The following is a 17,804-nucleotide window of genomic DNA, read 5'->3' as shown; positions in this document are numbered from 1 at the left end:
CCTTTCACTACTTCCTCCATTTCGATCTGTGCTCCCAGTCCCACCCTCTCCTGCTCCTCCACCTTAGGAAATTCCAGCTGTTCCAGAAAACACATCATTCTCTCCTTCCCATCCGGGGGCTGAGCTTCATATAATCTTTCATAGAATGCCTTGAACACTCCATTCACTCTCTCCGCTCCCCGCTCCATCTCTCCCTCCTCATCCCTCACTCCCCCTATTTCCCTCGCTGCTCCCCTTTTCCTCAATTGGTGGGCCAGCAACCTGCTCGCCTTCTCCCCATATTCGTATTGTACACCCTGTGCCTTCCTCCACTGTGCCTCTGCAGTACCCGTTGTCAGCAAATCAAATTCTACATGTAGCCTTTGCCTTTCCCTGTACAGTCTCTCCTCCGGTGCCTCCGCATATTGCCTGTCCACCCTCAGAAGTTCTTGCAGCAACCTCTCCCGTTCCCTACTCTCCTGCTTTCCTTTATGTGCCCTGATTGATATCAGCTCCCCTCTAACCACTGCCTTCAGCGCCTCCCAGACCACTCCCACCTGGACCTCCCCATTATCATTGAGTTCCAAGTACTTTTCAATACACCCCCTCACCCTTAGACACACCCCCTCATCCGACATTAGTCCCATGTCCATTATCCAGGGTGGACGCCGTTCTTTTTCCTCCCCTATCTCCAAGTCCACCCAATGTGGAGCGTGATCCGAAATAGCTCTTGCCGTATACTCCGTCCCCCTCACCTTCGGGATCAACGCCCTTCCCAAAACAAAAAAGTCCATTCGCGAATAAACTTTGTGGACATAGGAGAAAAACGAAAACTCCTTACTCCTAGGTCTACTAAATCTCCATGGGTCTACTCCTCCCATCTGCTCCATAAAGTCTTTAAGCACCTTGGCTGCTGCCGGCCTCCTTCCAGTCCTGGACCTCGATCTGCACCGTGTTAAAATCTCCACCCATTACCAACTTCCCCACCTCTAGGTCCGGGATACGTCTTAACATGCGCCTCATAAAGTTGGCATCATCCCAGTTCGGGGCATATACGTTCACTAAGACCACCGCCTCCCCCTGTAATTTGCCACTCACCATCACGTATCTGCCCCCACTATCCGCCACTATGGTCTTTGCCTCAAACATTACCCGCTTCCCCACTAATATAGCCACCCCCCTGTTTTTCGCATCTAGCCCCGAATGAAACACCTGCCCCACCCATCCTTTGTGTAGTCTAACCTGGTCTATCAGTTTCAAATGCGTCTCCTGTAACATAACCACATCTGCCTTAAGTTTCTTTAGGTGTGCGGGTACCCGTGCCCTCTTTATCGGCCCGTTCAGCCCTCTCACATTCCACGTGATCAGCCGGGTTGGGGGGCTCTTTACCCCCCCCCCCCTTGTCGATTAGCCATCCCCTTTTACCCAGCTCCTCACCCGGTTCCCACGCAGCTGTGTCCCCCCCAGGCGGTGCCCCCCCGCCACGCCCACCACACCCCATACCAGCTCCCCCTTCTCCCCAGCAGCAGCAACCCAGTAAATCCCCCCCTCCCACCCCCCCCCGCTAGATCCCCCACTAGCGTAGTTACACCCCCCATGTTGCTCCCAGAAGTCAGCAAACTCTGGCCGACCTCGGCTTCCCCCCGTGACCTCGGCTCGTACCGTGCGACGCCCCCTCCTTCCTGTTTCCCTATTCCCGCCATAATTATCATAGCGCGGGAACAAAGCCCGCGCTTCCCTTTTGGTCCCGCCCCCAATGTCCAACGCCCCCAACTCCTCCACCTCCCTTCCTCCCTCCCCCACAACCTGTGGAAGAGAGAAAAGTTACCGGGTCGCAGGATTAACAACATAAAAATCATCTCTCCACCCTTTTTCCCCCCTCTTCGCCCCCCATATTCGCCCCACCACTTTGTCTCAAACGTTCTTTTTTAATAACCCACTCATTCCAATTTCTCTTCAACAATAAATGTCCACGCCTCATCTGCCGTTTCAAAGTAGTGGTGCTTCCCTTGATATGTGACCCACAGTCTTGCCGGCTGCAGCATTCCAAATTTGATCTTCTTTTTATGAAGCACCGCCTTGGCCCGATTAAAGCTCGCCCTCCTTCTCGCCACCTCCGCACTCCAGTCTTGATATACGCGGATCACCGCGTTCTCCCATCTACTGCTCCGAGTTTTCTTTGCCCATCTTAGGACCATCTCTCTGTCCTTAAAACGGAGGAATCTCACCACTATGGCTCGAGGAATTTCTCCAGCCCTCGGTCTTCGCGCCATAACTCGACAGGCTCCCTCCACCTCCAGCGGACCCGTCGGGGCCTCCGATCCCATCAACGAGTGCAGCATCGTGCTCACATATGCCCCGACGTCCGCCCCTTCTGGAAGACCAAGAATCCTTAAATTCTTCCTCCTCGCATTATTCTCCAGCCTTTCCACACATCGTTTATGGTGTGCCTCGTGCATCACCGTCTTCACCACCAGGCCCTGTATATCGTCCTCGTTCTCGGCAGCCTTTGCCTTCACGACCCGAAGCTCCCGCTCCTGGGTCTTTTGCTCATCTTTTAGCCCTTCAATCGCCTGTAATATCGGGGCCAACAGCTCCTTCTTCATCTCCTTTTTAAGCTCTTCCACGCAGCGTTTCAAAAACTCGTGTTGTTCAGGGCCCCATATTAAACTGCCACCTTCCAACGCCATCTTGGTTTTTGCTTGCCTTCCTTGCCGCTGCTCTAAAGGATCCACCGCAATCCGGCCACTTTCCTCTCCTTTTTCCATCCGTATCCAGGGGGGATTCCCTTCTGGTTTACCGCACAGTGCTTTTAGCCGTTAAAATTGCCGTTGGGGCTCTTATTCAGAGCCCAAAAGTCCGTTCCACCGGGAGCTGCCGATACGTGCAGCTTAGCTGGTCATCGCCGCACCCGGAAGTCCCCCCATGTGCCCTTTCTAATCTCACCTTTCTGTACCCAGTCCATAACCCTGTACCTTACAGCACTTAAGTTGCACATCCAGGTTCTTTTAAAAAGAGTTTAGGGTCTCTGCTTCCACCACCAACTCGGGCAACAAATTCCAGACTCCCACCAGCCTCTGCATAAAAACATTCTTCCTCATGTCCCCTCTACACCTTCTGCCACTTATCTTGAATCAATGTCCCCTGGTTCTAGAATTCTCCACGAAGGGAAATAATTTTATTCCGTCCATTATCTCTTCCCCTAATAGGATTGTACAATTAAGTCACCCACCCCTCAGCCATCTTTGTTCCAAGAAAAATAACCTCAACCTATCCAATCTCTCCTCATAGCTGCACTTTTCTAGCCCTGGCAACATTCTTGCAAATCTCTTCTGCACTCTCTCCACCCCACCCTCAACAAACCCTGAAACGCACGCACCCTCACAAAATCCCCAAAACACACCCACGGCCAAAAAACTCGAAATCACACCCACCCCCCAAAAAAACGGGAATCACACCTCCCCACCATCTTCCCAAACATCTTCGCAAAATACTCTGTGGGAGTCGGTCCTTCCAGCACCTCACAATTCGAATGTTTTGCCTCCTGGAACAATTCTCCAAATCATTCACGTTGGCCTTCAGCAATTTATTCACCGACCACCAGAGATATCTCTATTTCCATTGAGGCAATCTGGTCACTATACCTCGAAAGGGCCACCTGCAAGTATTTGTTCATGACCGTCGCAGTTTCATTGGTCCTCTCCAAAGCCATTCGGATGGGAGCCAAGGCCTGCAGAGGTCGCCCGACGCAACCTATCATTCTGTAGCCAAGGTGCTCATAAGCATCTCAGCCATTAGTGGAGTTGCCGGAACCCCAGAGGCTGCCTCCGCCATCTTTTCCACCAACAAGCCCCGAGAGGCCTCCGACTCTGTCAACAAACTTCTACTTTCTAACTTTTTTACTCCAGCTTTTCTGGGATTTCCTTATCCCATTAAATATGTGGGTTTTCAAAAGAAAATACCTGCTGGAACTGAAAGAAAAGGGCTAAAAGTACAGTATCCTAGCAGGAGCTGCCTCAAGCTCATCTTTCCCCTACATAACGTCACTGGAAATCACATATGACAGCCTTTTATCTAAACCCAGATTTTGAAGCTTATTCTCACAGGAAGAACACTTAAGTTCCTCCTTTGGTTAGGGAATTGGTATCGTATCTCATTACCAGAATGCAATATCTTGACATAATAAAAGCACTCAAAAGTACAACACGGAATCTGGTACAAAAATGAAATTAGTTTAATCCAGTTTCACTTACATATATAAGTGACCATATAAGAGGGTACTATTTCACATATGAAGACCAAGAGCAGAAAAAGAGTTATTGATCTGTCAAGACAATGGGCGAGATTCTCCATTTGGAAGACAATGGGTGGGATTTTCCATCCCGCCACACCAGATTTCTGGTGCGCCTTGCTCCCGTGATTCTCCGTCTCACAAGCCAGCCAAAGAGGTTTCCTATTGTAAGCAGCCCCACACCGTCGGGAAAATCCCTGGGGTGCCGGCGCAATGGAGAATCACAACAGCAGAGAATCCAGCTCTATGTTCTCCCATCGGAGAATTGTTACTGATTTACATTCCCCTGGGAGTGCAAATCGGAAAGCAATTCAGTATCCCATGTCATGCAAATTTATGCATGGTGAGGAATACAAGGGATTCCCGAGGTGAACCGCAATTTTGAACGGGCATCCCGATAGCGAAGAGAGTTAAGTGAATTCCAATCACGCAAGCGTGTGATTGCAATGTACTTACCACTCTTTGATGTGGTTGATGTTTGTACACATTGGGGTTTCAGCGCTCAGTCACTCATCCATGAAAATGAAATGAAATGAAAATCGCTTATTGTCACAAGTAGGCTTCAAATGAAGTTACTGTGAAAAGCCCCTAGTCGCCACATTCTGGCACCTGTTCGGGGAGGCTGTTACGGGAATTGAACCGTGCTGCTGGCCTGCCTTGGTCTGCTTTCAAAGCCAGCGATTTAGCTCTGTGCTAAACAGAGAGATGAATGAATTAAGGCTGCAGCTGTTTTGTGGAAGCTGCCAACCACAATCCACTACTGGAAATGAATGAATGTTTTTCAGCTAATGGATCTAAGCGGTTTAAACACAAGTGACAACTGTTCTTATTCCAGGACTGATCACGTGGAGCTTCCAGATAAGTGTTGCGGCTGTAATTTGTTTCATTGCCCCTGTCTGTACTGCTCTCTAACGTTCAGACAGGGGTCTCTTTTTTTGGGGGGGGGGTTCCTTCATTTGGGGAGTCCTGGGGGAGTCACCCTATTAAGGGGGTGTTATTCAGGGGGTCTCTTGGGGGTGGGTGGCCCTTGGATGTACTTTGGGGCAACTCCCTTACGGAAGAGTTGGCCCACCATGAGGACCACCACATCAGGCTCACGATTGAGGAGATCCGCAGTAAATCCCCGCCCATGTCATTCCCAGTCTAGGGGATCAGAGAATCATGGAGGACCGAAGAATAGGGTGTCGGGTCGCTAAATGGATTAAGATACATTTGCATTCATTTACATCCTCCCGCTGGCATACTGGCCTCGATCCCGCCGCCAGCGGGAGGTCAGAGCATTGCATTCGGATCGGCGCCTGCCGACACCCGGCACTGATCCCAATTTTTCTATTCTCCGCCATATCAGGGACCCTGTTACCAGCAGCGGAAAATACAGGTCAATATCTACAAAACCATCCATTCCAGCAGGAGTCGTTAGATAATGATCAGGAGCAGGAACTTTCCCTTTCCAAGTTCACCTGTACCGAAATGAATTGTGCATCAAATACTGCTCTGGATGAATCAATAGATCCTCTCTTGTAGGAGATAGTCATTGCCTGTCACTTGTGTAGCGCAAATGTAACTTGCCACTTGTCAGCCCAAGCCTGGATATTGTCCAGGTCTTGCTGCATTGGACATGGGCTGCTTCATTATCTGAGGAGTTGTCAATGGTGCTGACCATCGTGCAGTTATCCGCTAACATCCCCACTTCTGACCTTATGATGGAAAGGAGGTCATTGATGAAGCAACTGAAGATGGTTGGGCCGGGGACCCTACCCTGAAGAACTCCTGCAGTGATGCCCTGAAGTATAGGGATAATTGACCTCCAACCACCACAACCATCTTCCTTTGTGCCAGGTATGACTCCAACCAGAGGAGAGTTTTACGCCTGAGTTCCATTGACTCCAGTCTAGCTAGGGCTCCTTGATGCCATACTCGGTCAAATGCTGCCTTGATGTCAAGGGCAGTTACCACCTCTGGCATTCAGCTCTTTTGTCCATGTTTGAACTAATGCTGTAATGAGGCCAGGAGCTTAGTGACCCTGGCGGAACCCAAACTGAGCGTCCATGAGCAGGTTATTGCTTTGTAAGTGCCGCTTGATAGCACTGTTGATGACTCCTTCCATCACTTTACTGATTATGGAGAGTAGACTGATAGGGCAGTAATTGGCTAGGTTGGAGTTGTCCTGTTTCTTGTGTACAGGGCAAACCTGGGCAATTTGCCACATTGCCGGATAGATGCCAGTGTTGTAGCTGTACTGGAACAGCTTGGCTCGGGGTGTGGCAAGTTCTGTAACACAAATCTTTAGTACTATTGCCAGAATATTGTCAGGGCCCCTAGCCTTCAGCAATTTCTTGATATCATGTGGAGTGAATCGTATTGGCTGAAGGCTGACATCGGTGATGCCGGGGACCTTCGGAGGAGCCCAGGATAGATTATCCACTCTCTGCAGTTCTGGCTGAAGATTGTTGCGAATGTCTCAGCCTCGTCTTTTGCCCATATGTGCTGGGCTCCTCCATCATGGAGTATGGAGATATTGTGGAACCTCCTCCTCCAGTGAGTTGTTCAATTGTCCACCACCATTCATGGCTGGATATGGCAGGACTACAGAGCTTAGATCTGATGAGTTTGTTGTGGCATCACTTAGCGGTCTATTACTTGCTGCTTATGTTGTTTGGCACACATGTCGTCCTGTGTTGTGGCTTCACCAGGTTGATAACTCATTTTTTGGTGCGCTCCTGGCATGCTCTCCTGCACTCTTCATTGAACCAGGGTTGATCCCCTGGCTTGGTGGTAATGGCAGAGTGGGGGATATGCTGGGTCATGAGGTCGCAGATGGTGGTTGAATACATTTCTGCTACTGCTGATGGCCACAGCGCCTCATGGATGCCCAGTCTTGAGTTGCTAAATCCATTCAAAGTCTATCCCATTTAGCTCGGTGGTAGTGCCACACATGATGGAGGGTATCTTCAATCTGAAGATGGGGACTGTGTCTCCACAAGGACTGCACGGTGGTCATTTCTACCGATACTGCCATGGACAGATGCATTTGCAACAGGTAGATTGGTGAGGATGGGGTCAAGTATGTTTTTTCCTCTTGTTGGTTCCCTCACCACCTGCTGCAGTCCCAGTCTAACAGCAATGTCCTTTAGGACCCAGCCAGCTCAGTATGTGGTGATACTACCAAGCCACTCTTGGTGATGGACATTGAAGTCCCTCACCCAGAGCATATTCTGCGCCCTTGCCACCCTCAGTGCTTCCTCCAAGTGCTGTTCAACATGGAGGAGTACTGGTTCATCAGCTGATGGTGGCCAATACGTGGTAATCAGCAGCAGGTTTCAGGGCAGCATGGTGGCGCAGTGGTTAGCACTGCTGCCTCATGGCGCTGAGGACCTGGGTTCGATCCCGGCACCAGGTCACTGTGCATGTGGAGTTTGCACATTCTCCCCATGTCTGCGTGGGTCTCACTCCCACAACCCAAAGATGTGCTAGGTAGGTGGATTGGCCACGCTAAATTGCCCCTTAATTGGAAAAATTATTAAAAAGTAAAAATTTTAAAAATCAGCAGGTTTCCTTGCCCATGTAACCTGAAGCCATAAGAATTCCTGGGGTCCAGAGTCGATATGGAGGACTTCCAGGGCAACTCAGAACCGTGTACCAACGTGCTGCCACTTCTGCTGCTCTCACCGGCAGGACATACCCAGTAATGGTGATAGTGGTGTCTGAGACATTGTCTGCAAGGTATGATTCTGTGAGTATGACTATGTCAAGCTGTTGCTTAACTCGTCTGTGAGACAGCTCGCTGGACATTGGCCGAGCCCCCAGATGTTAGTGAGACGAACTATGCAGGGTCGGCAAGGCTGGGCTTGCCGTTGTCGTTTCTGGTGCCTGGTTCGATGCTGGGTGGTCCGTCCGGTTTCATTCCTTTTATTGTGTTTTCATAGTGGTTGAATACAACTGAGTGGCTTGCTATGCCTTTTCAGAGGGCATTTAAGAGTCAACCACATTGCTGTAGATCTGGAGTCACATGTAGGGCAGACCAGGTAAGGATGGCAGATTTCCTTCCCTAAAGGACAATAGTGAACCAGATGGGTTTTTATGACAATCAATAATGGTTTCATGTTCATCATTAGATTTTTAATTCCAGTTTAAATTCCATCACCTGCCGTCGTGGGATTCGGGCCCCAGATCATTATCCTGGGTCTCTAGAATATTCGTCCAGTGACAATACAACTATGCTACAGAGCATCAATTGAGTGATACAACATAATTTAAAGCAAATCTTACCAAGATATAGCCTTATCATTTCCAGAATTACCATGAGAATTAGAAGAATCAGATCCAAGGCCAGATTACCATCTGGGAAACTGAACACCTGACCTAAAACATGAAAAGAAAATAATTCCTTGACTCAATGTTTTAAATATCATAATTATAAATAGCTATAGCAAAATAGTTACAAATGTAAAACTTACTTTTGTAGATAACCATTAGCAAAGTAGCAAGAAAATAAAATGAATAATAAAACACGTTGAAATAATAAACAATCTGTAGAGGGATGGAGGAAAGCTGTTGTGATCTGGTTAAGGAATATTGCTGCAATGAAAACTATGATTATTATCATATTAGACAATTTTAGAGGATCAAGCGTCCTGAGCTTTCACCTAGAATTTCTGACCTGGCATCTGGAAATTATAAAGCGATAGACTGGATAACAAAAGTCTAATTTTTAAATCAGAAGTCCATTTTACCCAACTAATTTATGTGTTTTATGGCAACTGCTGCACATTCAATGCACTGAAATCATAAATGGGACTGCAGAAAATTATTTATGATTTTACAGCACATAGCAATAAAACCACCCACTGCAGAGTTCAGTTATTGATGTCTTTGGACTTCTGCTGACTTTTTATCACCAAATTATGTTCTATGTTCTTAAAAAAAAAGGCAAAAGTCAGAAGTCAGGTAAAACCATGATTGCACCCTAAACTCTGCCTCTGTTCCACAATCAGTCTATGTTCTGAATTTGCTGGATTTTAAAGATCTCTAGGTCAAAATCCTGGAGCTCCCTTACTTAATAGCATTGTAGGAGTGCCTTCACCACATAGACAGCAGTGGTTCAAGAAGGCAGCCTACCACCACCAATGAGATATGAGCAATAAAACTGGCTTTGCCACTGTCGTACATAAAGCAAAAATGCATTAAGAAAATTGGTAAAATATGGCAACTGAACCTGCTAAAAATGACAAACTACTGTAAGCACCACAAATGCAGCCTTTATTCAATGCAGGAAAAGAGATGAAACCCACCAATCACCGAAAATGTTTTACTTTCCTGGCTCTCTAATTAAGTTGGCAGAGATAACATCTCATACTTTAAAAAAATATTTTATTACAAAACACATGATGCAAAAGTAAACATGACACATACAGTTTGTTAAATATTTTCCTTTTTACTCCCCCCCCCCCCCACGCGACAAACAGTTCCTCAAACATGGACAGAAACAACCTCCACTGCACGTAGAACGCGTCCTCCGACCCCCTAAGGGCAAACATTATCTTCACTAACCTGCGCACCGCAATTTCCTGCTGGAGACCTCCCGCTCAACAGTATCCGTTGCTGAACAATCAGAGAAGCACAGGTCATACAACAGCAGCAACCCATGGGGGGGGGGGGGGGGAGAAATTGAACGGACTCTCAGAGATGTTATTGTATATGTATAATATGTATAGGTAGTTGTTATAGGTAATTGTATATTGGATTGTTGGATTGTATTTTTGGAGAGTATTTATTTTGGACAAGGAAGTTGCCATTTAGTTTTGTTTTTGTTTATATATTATTTATTTATTTGTTTAAAACTGGCCACTGTTATTTATATTGCTTTATTGTTGTGTAAAAGAAACACTACGTACTGTTATGTTTGGCCAAAAATCTTGAATAAAATATATTTTAAAAAAAAGAGAAGCACAGGTCACAAATTCGGCCCCCCTCCCCTCTTGCAGCCCCGGCACCTCTGAACCCCCAAAACCCGCGACAATAGGATCTAGCATGATCATGACCCCCACAATCCCTGGCAGACTCTCAAATACCACTTTCCAAAATCTGTCCAGCTTTGTACACCCAAAAACATATGGAAATGATTAGCCGGCCCTCTCCCACACCTCTCATACACATCCTCAATTTCCAGGAAGAACCCATTCATCCGGGTCTGAGTCATAAGAACCCAATGCACCACCTCAAATTGTATGATTCTCATCCTCACACAGGAGGAGGTTGAGTTAACTCGACACATTATTTCACTCCTAATTCTCCACCTCATATCCACCCCCAACACCTCCTCCCACTTCCACTTGATTCCTTTTACCAGAGCTGACCCGTTCCCTCCTAACCTCCCCAATCCTTCCTTTCCCCCACACATCTGGGAGCAGCAACTTCTCTAGCAATGTATATTCTGGCAACTGAGGGAATGAGGGCAGCTCCTTCCACTCAAAGTCCACACCTCCCATAACCCAGCCTCCAACAAGTTCCCAGCTCTTCCTCCCACTTCCACTTAACTTCTCCTGTCGCGCACCCTCCCAGTCCATTAATTCCTTGTAGATCTCCGAAACCCTACCCTCACCAACCCCTGTTTGCAACACCACATTGTCCTGCAACCCTGGGGTCGGCAGGTTGGGAAAGGATGGCACCTGCTTCCTCAGAGTCCCACACCTCTAAGTACCGGAACCCATTCCCGCGGGGCAGCTCATACTGCTCTATCAGTCCCTCCAAGATTGGAAGACCTGCCCCGATGAATAGGTCTCCAAGCCGCACAATCCCCGCCCACCGCCACCGCTGGAACCCCTCATCCAGCCCCCCCCAGAGCAAACCTGTGATTCCCGCAAATCAGCACCCAAACCGAGGCACCCTCCAGCCTCAGGTGCTGCCGCCACTGTCACCATCACCACCGGACTTGTGGAGTACCTGGCTGGCGAGAATGGCCATCACCACCATAGCCCACGACAGCTCGTTCGCCTGCGGCTTCCTCATCAGCTCCTGTGCATCCGATCAACCTTCCAGAGCCTGTCAAAGGCTCCCCCCCAAACAACTTCTCCTGCGTTTTGGCGGCATAAGGGCCTGTATTCGCTCCTTCAATCCCTTCGGGTGCCGTTCTCCAAATCCTCCACCTTCTCCTTAAGCCGCTTCTGGATCTCCTGCATCATCCCAATCTTGGCTACCAACGAGGTAAGCTGCTCCTCGTGCTCCCCCAGTGCCTCCTCCACCTTCTGGTTCGCCTGGCTCTGGGTCTCCAGCTTCTGCTCCACGTGGTTGATCCCCACTCTCAGCGGGTCTACCACTTCGCCATGCCTGCCAGAGCCTCCCTCCTCTGCTGATGAACTTTTTGCTCAGAAAGTCCACCAACTGCTCTGTAGACCATTGGGCTGGTAGGGCCGATCCCTTGCTCTCTGCAATCTTTCCCTGTGTCACACAAAAAGTTTCTTGCTCTTGCAGCTCTTTTCTTCTAAGCCCACTTCTGGTCCACAAATCCATTCACCGATGGAGTATAGTCTTCCTCCACCACCCCTGCGCCCTTTTTCTTCAAAGCATCTGCCAGCAACCAGGGAAAAGGACTGAAACCACGTTGAGCTGGAGCTGCCAAATGTGCAATCACTCACTCATGACCGCCACCGGAAGTCCACCCAGCTCTTCCTTAACCGCATCTGATCTTTCACCTGTAAATGCATCTCTTGCAGGAAATTCACTTCCACCTTCAATCTCTTTAAGTGTGAAAACATCCGGGACCACTTGACTGGCCCATTTAACCCATGTACATTCCATGTTACAATCCTAATCAGAGGTTTCTGCTTCCCCTCTCTACTAAAACCCCTTATCATCACCCAGCTCGGATCCCCCAGAATGGCTGCCCCCTTGGTCCTCACCCAAACTCATCCACCATACCATTTGTGTCGCTGACGCCCCCCTCCCTCCCAACACCCCGTCCCCAACTACTCCCTCCTCTTCCGAACCTCTCCCCTCCCCAACCCATTCTAGTCAACCACCGCAGCCCCGACCTCCACTCTTTTTCCGTTCACTAGCATCCCCTGCTAGCGTGGTGACTCCCGCCAAACAAAGGGCCCCACCTACACCTTCCAACCTACCCACCCCCCCCCTCATTGAACCTCCACAGCCACCTCTGCAATCCACCCCTCGACCCCTCCCCTCATGGTCTGTACCCACCATTAATAAAGAAAAAAGAATTGCCCCAAACTACCCCCGTACAATAAGTAATCAATTACCACCAAGAACCAGCATAAACACAACCATAACCGCACATAACCAACAGAGGGTACAAAGGGTGCAAAAAGGCACAAAAGCCACAACGAGGTACACAAAATACAAAAGAGTAAGTGAATGTGCGAAATACAAATTTCTCAAAAAATTAGAAATGTAAGTGGTACCAAAAATCCCTCACTCAGCCCTCTCCCAACCCATGCTTCTGGACAAAGTCCATCGCCTCCTCCGTCATCACAAGATAATACTCTCGGCCCTCAAAGGTTACCCAAAGTTTGGCCAGGTACAGCATCCCAAACCGAACCTTGCTCTGATACAACGCTGCTTTCACCTTATTTCAACCCCACCCCGTCTCATGGCCAGATCCGCTCCAATGTCTTGATATAGCCAAACACAATTTCCTTCCCAGCTGCATTCTCAACACAGCCTGGCTCACCTCCGGATATTTTCTTTGTCCTGGAACTTATGCATACGCACAATCACCGCCCGCAGCTGCTCCCCTGCTCTCGGCTACTGTCTCAATGACTTGTGGGCCCTGTCCACACCTTGTCGAACTCCTTCTCCTCCACCAACTTTGCGAACATCCTCACGACATAGTCTGTGGCACTCGTTCTGTGGCACTCGTTCCCTCCACACTCTCCGGCAGGCCCACAGTACGAAGGTTTTGCCACCGAGACCGATTCACTTGATCATCCACCCTCACATGCAGCACCTTACAGACATCCTCCAGGATCGCCATCTTCACCTGCAGCGACACAATCCGGTCGTTCTGATCGGACACCACCTTTTCCACCTCTTGGATCATTTTCCCTTGCGCCTCCAGGCGCTTCTCCACCTGATCCAAGGTCCCACGCAGAGGTGTCACTGCCCCCTCACGCTCAACCAGTCCCCCTGCAACTCCTTATGTTGCTGCTGAAATTCCTCCTTAATGAAGTTCATCAGTTGCTCCATCGGCAGCTTCCCCGTTGACGACGACCCTTCCCTCTCCGCCATCTTCCCAGCTTGTGCTGCGCCACGGGTCACCTCCAACTCTTGGGCCTGGGATTTCACCACTTTAACCGGGTTTGATAACCTGTAAACATTCCAATCCAGGAAAAACTAATCACCTTCCACTCTCCTCACACTTTATCTGTCAAAATCCCCCATTGATTGAGTAGAAAGGACTAAAACCAACATCTCCAGACAGGAGCCACCTCGTGTGTGACCACTCAGATCATGGCCGACACCGGAAGTCAAAATCTCATCCTTACTTCTTGAGTTTAAAAGACCCCTGAGAATTCAATTCCTCATTCCAGAAAATGAGATTTAAAATAGAAATGCTGATTGAGAGAAGAGATTGCTCAATCAACCTACTGAGGAGTATTAAAAAGATATCCTGCTTAATATTTAATACCAAATTTAAAAAAATAATTTTGAGAGGTGACTTGATTTGAGTACATCTTCTACTGTACATACCACATGCAACAGGTAGGTCCAGGTCTGTGCTTATTTACAAGTTATCAACTCAGTTGCAAGCGTGCTGATACAATTGATCTTAATTTTCTTGTTTTGGGGCCGGGATTCGAACCCGGATCCTCAGCGCTGCAGTCCCAATACTATCCACTATGCAACATGCCGCCCCAGCTCACAAAAGAAAAATAATATTTGAGAAAAATATTGGCGGACAGAATTACCTTAGCTGAATACTCCACCATCAACATCCTGGGGGTAGGTCATTGTTAGCCAAAAACTGGACCAGCCATATAATTACTGTGGCTACAAGAGCAGGCTCAGAGGTTGGGAACTCTGTAGTGATTAACTCACCTGATTCTGCAAAGCCTGTCCACCATTGACAAGACACAAGTCATGATTGTGATGTAATATTCACCACTTGCCTCGATGAGTGCAGCTCCAACAACACTCAAAAAACTCGCGTCGTCCAGGACAAAGCATCCACTTAATCGATACCCCATCTACTACCTTAAACTTTAACTCCCTTCATCATTGGCTCAGTGGTAGCAGTACATACCATCCACAAGGTTCACTCCAGCAACCCACCAACGCTCCTTCAACACCACCTTCCAAACTGGCCAGCTCTACCACCTAGAGGAACAAGGCAGCAGGCGCATGGGAACACCACCACCTGCAAGTTCCCCTCCATGCCACACATTGGATTGGATCTGTTTATTGCCACATGTACCGAGGTACAGTGAAAAGTATTATTCTGCGTGCAGCTCAGACAGATCATTCCATACATGAAAAGAAAATACATAATAGGGCAAACATAAAATACACAATGTAAATACATAGACACAGGCATCGGGTGAAGCATACTGGTGTGTAGTACTACTCGGTAGAGAAGATGTGTGAAGAGATCGGATCAGTCCTTTTGTAAGGGCCACGAAGAATCCAGCACGAGTTTAAGGATACAAAGTAACAACATTTATTTACAATAACATATATATATATATATATATATATAACAGCAGCAGCAACTTCCCTTGCTGCACACTCCTTCCTGCTGGTTCCTAAACTGGCCAGCTGTATTTATACTTGGGAGTTTACTAATGGTTTCTCCGCCCCCCTCATTGGGGAAGCTCATACTCCCACAGGATTGTGGGATTGTCATTAGTCCCCAGCCAATGGTAAGCAGGCAGGTTATAACATCCCTCCCCCCCCAAAGTCCAAGGAATCCACCGAAGACCCTGGCGAAGGAGGGCGTCGGACTCGTTTTGCCGCAGGCCGGACACCATTTGCACGCGGCGCTGAATCAGGCGGCGTGTAACGAGACGGAGACCGGCGCTTCCGTGATGAACGACGTAACGGTTGTACATCCACGGCCCGTGGACCCGAGGATTCCCCCTCTGATGCGTCCTGTGTCTCCATCTCTGAGTCAGAGTCTGCTGCCTCCGTCATGTCAGCGTCTCTATCTCCATTCGGTTCTGTAACGATCTGCGCAGGCTTTGAGTGAGGCACCAGTGGAAGATTGTGAGGACTACCTTCCCTTGTCTCTGGTCTCTGCGGCTGTAGAAGTGAGCTCCGGGGGCGGGGAATCTTTTGAGGGGATAGTCTTCTGGACCGAACGTGGTCTACATGTTTGCGCTGGAGACGACCCTGAGCTTGCACCTGGTAAGATATAGGGCCCGTTTGGCGAAAGATTACACCAGGAACCCACTGGGCACCACCAGCAAAATTCCGAACAAACACTGGGTCACCGGGCGCAAACTGCCGAATCGGCCGATGCCGCGAAAATCCCTGTCCCTGCCGTTCTTGTGTGCGGCGTACTTTTGCGCCAATGTCCGGGAAAACCATACTAAGGCGGGTGCGAAGTCTCCGGCCCATTAGGAGTTCTGCGGGAGCTACCCCAGTCACCGCATGGGGGGTGGTCCTATACGTAAATAAAAAGCGAGCCAGTCTCGTGTCCATTGATCCGGAAGACTGCTTCTTTAGTCCTCTTTTGAATGTCTGCACTGCGCGCTCTGCCAACCCATTTGAAGCCGGGTGGTAAGGGGCAGTGCGAATATGGCGTATGCCGTTCATCTTCATGAACCTCGCAAACTCCTCACTCGTGAATGGGGTGCCGTTATCCGTGACCAGCACCTCGGGGAGGCCATGCGTGCTTAAGGACAAACGCATCTTTTCAATTGTTGCGCAGGACGTTGTCCCCTGCATCTTATGCACCTCTAGCCATTTAGACTGGGCGTCGATTAATAGAAGGAACATGGATCCTTGAAAAGGGCCTGTGAAATCTGCATGCAAGCGTGCCCAAGGCCGCCCTGGCCATTCCCAGTGATGTAGGGGCACGACCGTCGGAAGCTCCTGGCAAATGGAGCAGTTTTGGGCCACCTTCTCAATGTCGGTGCCGAGGCCTGGCCACCAGACATAACTCCGGGCCAACATTTTCATTTTGGTCACACCTAGATGCCCATTGTGCAAGTCTCTTAGTATCAGCTCCTGACCTTTTTCCGGGACAATCACATGCGTCCCCCACAAGAGGATGCCGTCTTCCACGCTGAATTCTGACAGCTTGGAGGAAAATACCCGCAACTCGCCTGGGAGCTGTCTCTGCTGCCCACCATACAGGATTATGTGCCAAACCTTTGACAGGACTGGCTCCGTCTGGGTCCACTCACGGATCTGTGATGCCGTGACAGGCAAGGTGTCCATAAAATTTAGGGTTGCAACCATCTCACCGGTCGTGGGGGTCGACATGGGGCCAGTCGACAAAGGCTCAGTGCGTCGGCATTTGCTATCTGCGTTCCTGGTTTGTGCTCCAGAGAATACTCATATGCAGCAAGCAACAAAGCCCAGCGCTGGATCCGTGCGGAAGCAATGGGCGGTATTGGCTTATCCTCTCTGAAAAGTCCCAGCAGAGGCTTATGATCAGTCATGATAGTGAAATGGCGGCCATACACGTACTGGTGGAAGCGTTTCACCGCAAAAACCACTGGCAGGCCCTCCTTCTCGATCTGCGCGTACTTTTTCTCCGCTGCAGTCAATGTGCGGGAGGCGAAAGCTATCGGTCGCTCGGCCCCGTTCTCCATCTTGTGGGACAGGACGGCCCCAATATGGGCAGCACGGTAGCCTTGTGGACAGCACAATTGCTTCACAGCTCCAGGGTCCCAGGTTCGATTCCAGCTTGGGTCACTGTCTGTGCGGAGTCTGCACATACTGCCTGTGTGTGCGTGGGTTTCCTCCGGGTGCTCCCGTTTCCTCCCACAGTCCAAAGATGTGCAGGTTAGGTGGATTGGCCATGATAAATTGCCCTTAGTGTCCAAAATTGCCCTTAGTGTTGGGTGGGGTTACTGGGTTATGGGAATGGGGTGGCAGTGTTGACCTTGGGTAGGGTGCTCTTTCCAAGAGCCGGTGCAGACCCGACGGGCCGAATGGCCTCCATCTGCACTGTAAATTCTATGATAATCTATGATAATACCATACGGGGATGCATCACATGTGACGAGCAAAGGCTTTCCAGGATCATAGTGGGTTAGTAACCCAGACAACGACAATTGTTGCTTTGCCCGCCGGAAAGCGGTTTCTTGCGGCTGACCCCAAACCCAGGCGTGATTTTTCTTTACCAGAAGGTGCAACGGGGCCAGCGTAGTTGCCAGATTGGGGAGGAACTTCCCGTAATAGTTTACGAGACCGAGAAAAGAACGAAGATGCGAAGTGTCAGTCGGGGCGGGGGCCAGTTGAATCGCACGCACCTTCTCTGCGACGGGGTGCAAATCTTCGCGGTCCACCCGATAACCCAGGTAGACTCTTCCTTTGCCTGAAAGGCGCACTTTGTGCGACGTAAACGGAC

The 17,804-nt window shown here is 49.3% G+C and overlaps 1 protein-coding gene across 1 annotated transcript in view; it reads right to left on the bottom strand.

Annotated features, from left to right (window-relative positions):
• Window positions 1-17,804, bottom strand: part of LOC140431075 (transmembrane protein 80-like) — a 39,321-nt gene that overhangs the window by 10,515 nt on the left and 11,002 nt on the right. Inside the window, exons 3-4 of the mRNA XM_072519008.1 lie at window positions 8,728-8,821; window positions 8,540-8,632 (exon numbers count right to left, since the gene is read on the bottom strand). Of these exons, the coding sequence (XP_072375109.1) occupies window positions 8,540-8,632; window positions 8,728-8,821 (187 nt within the window). The remainder of the gene's footprint in view (window positions 1-8,539; window positions 8,633-8,727; window positions 8,822-17,804) is intronic.

Source organism: Scyliorhinus torazame, chromosome 10 (assembly GCF_047496885.1).
Source record: "Scyliorhinus torazame isolate Kashiwa2021f chromosome 10, sScyTor2.1, whole genome shotgun sequence".
Classification (NCBI taxonomy): Eukaryota; Metazoa; Chordata; class Chondrichthyes; order Carcharhiniformes; family Scyliorhinidae; genus Scyliorhinus; species Scyliorhinus torazame.
Note: the sequence above shows the minus strand (reverse complement) of the source record. Positions and strands in the feature narration are given on the sequence as shown.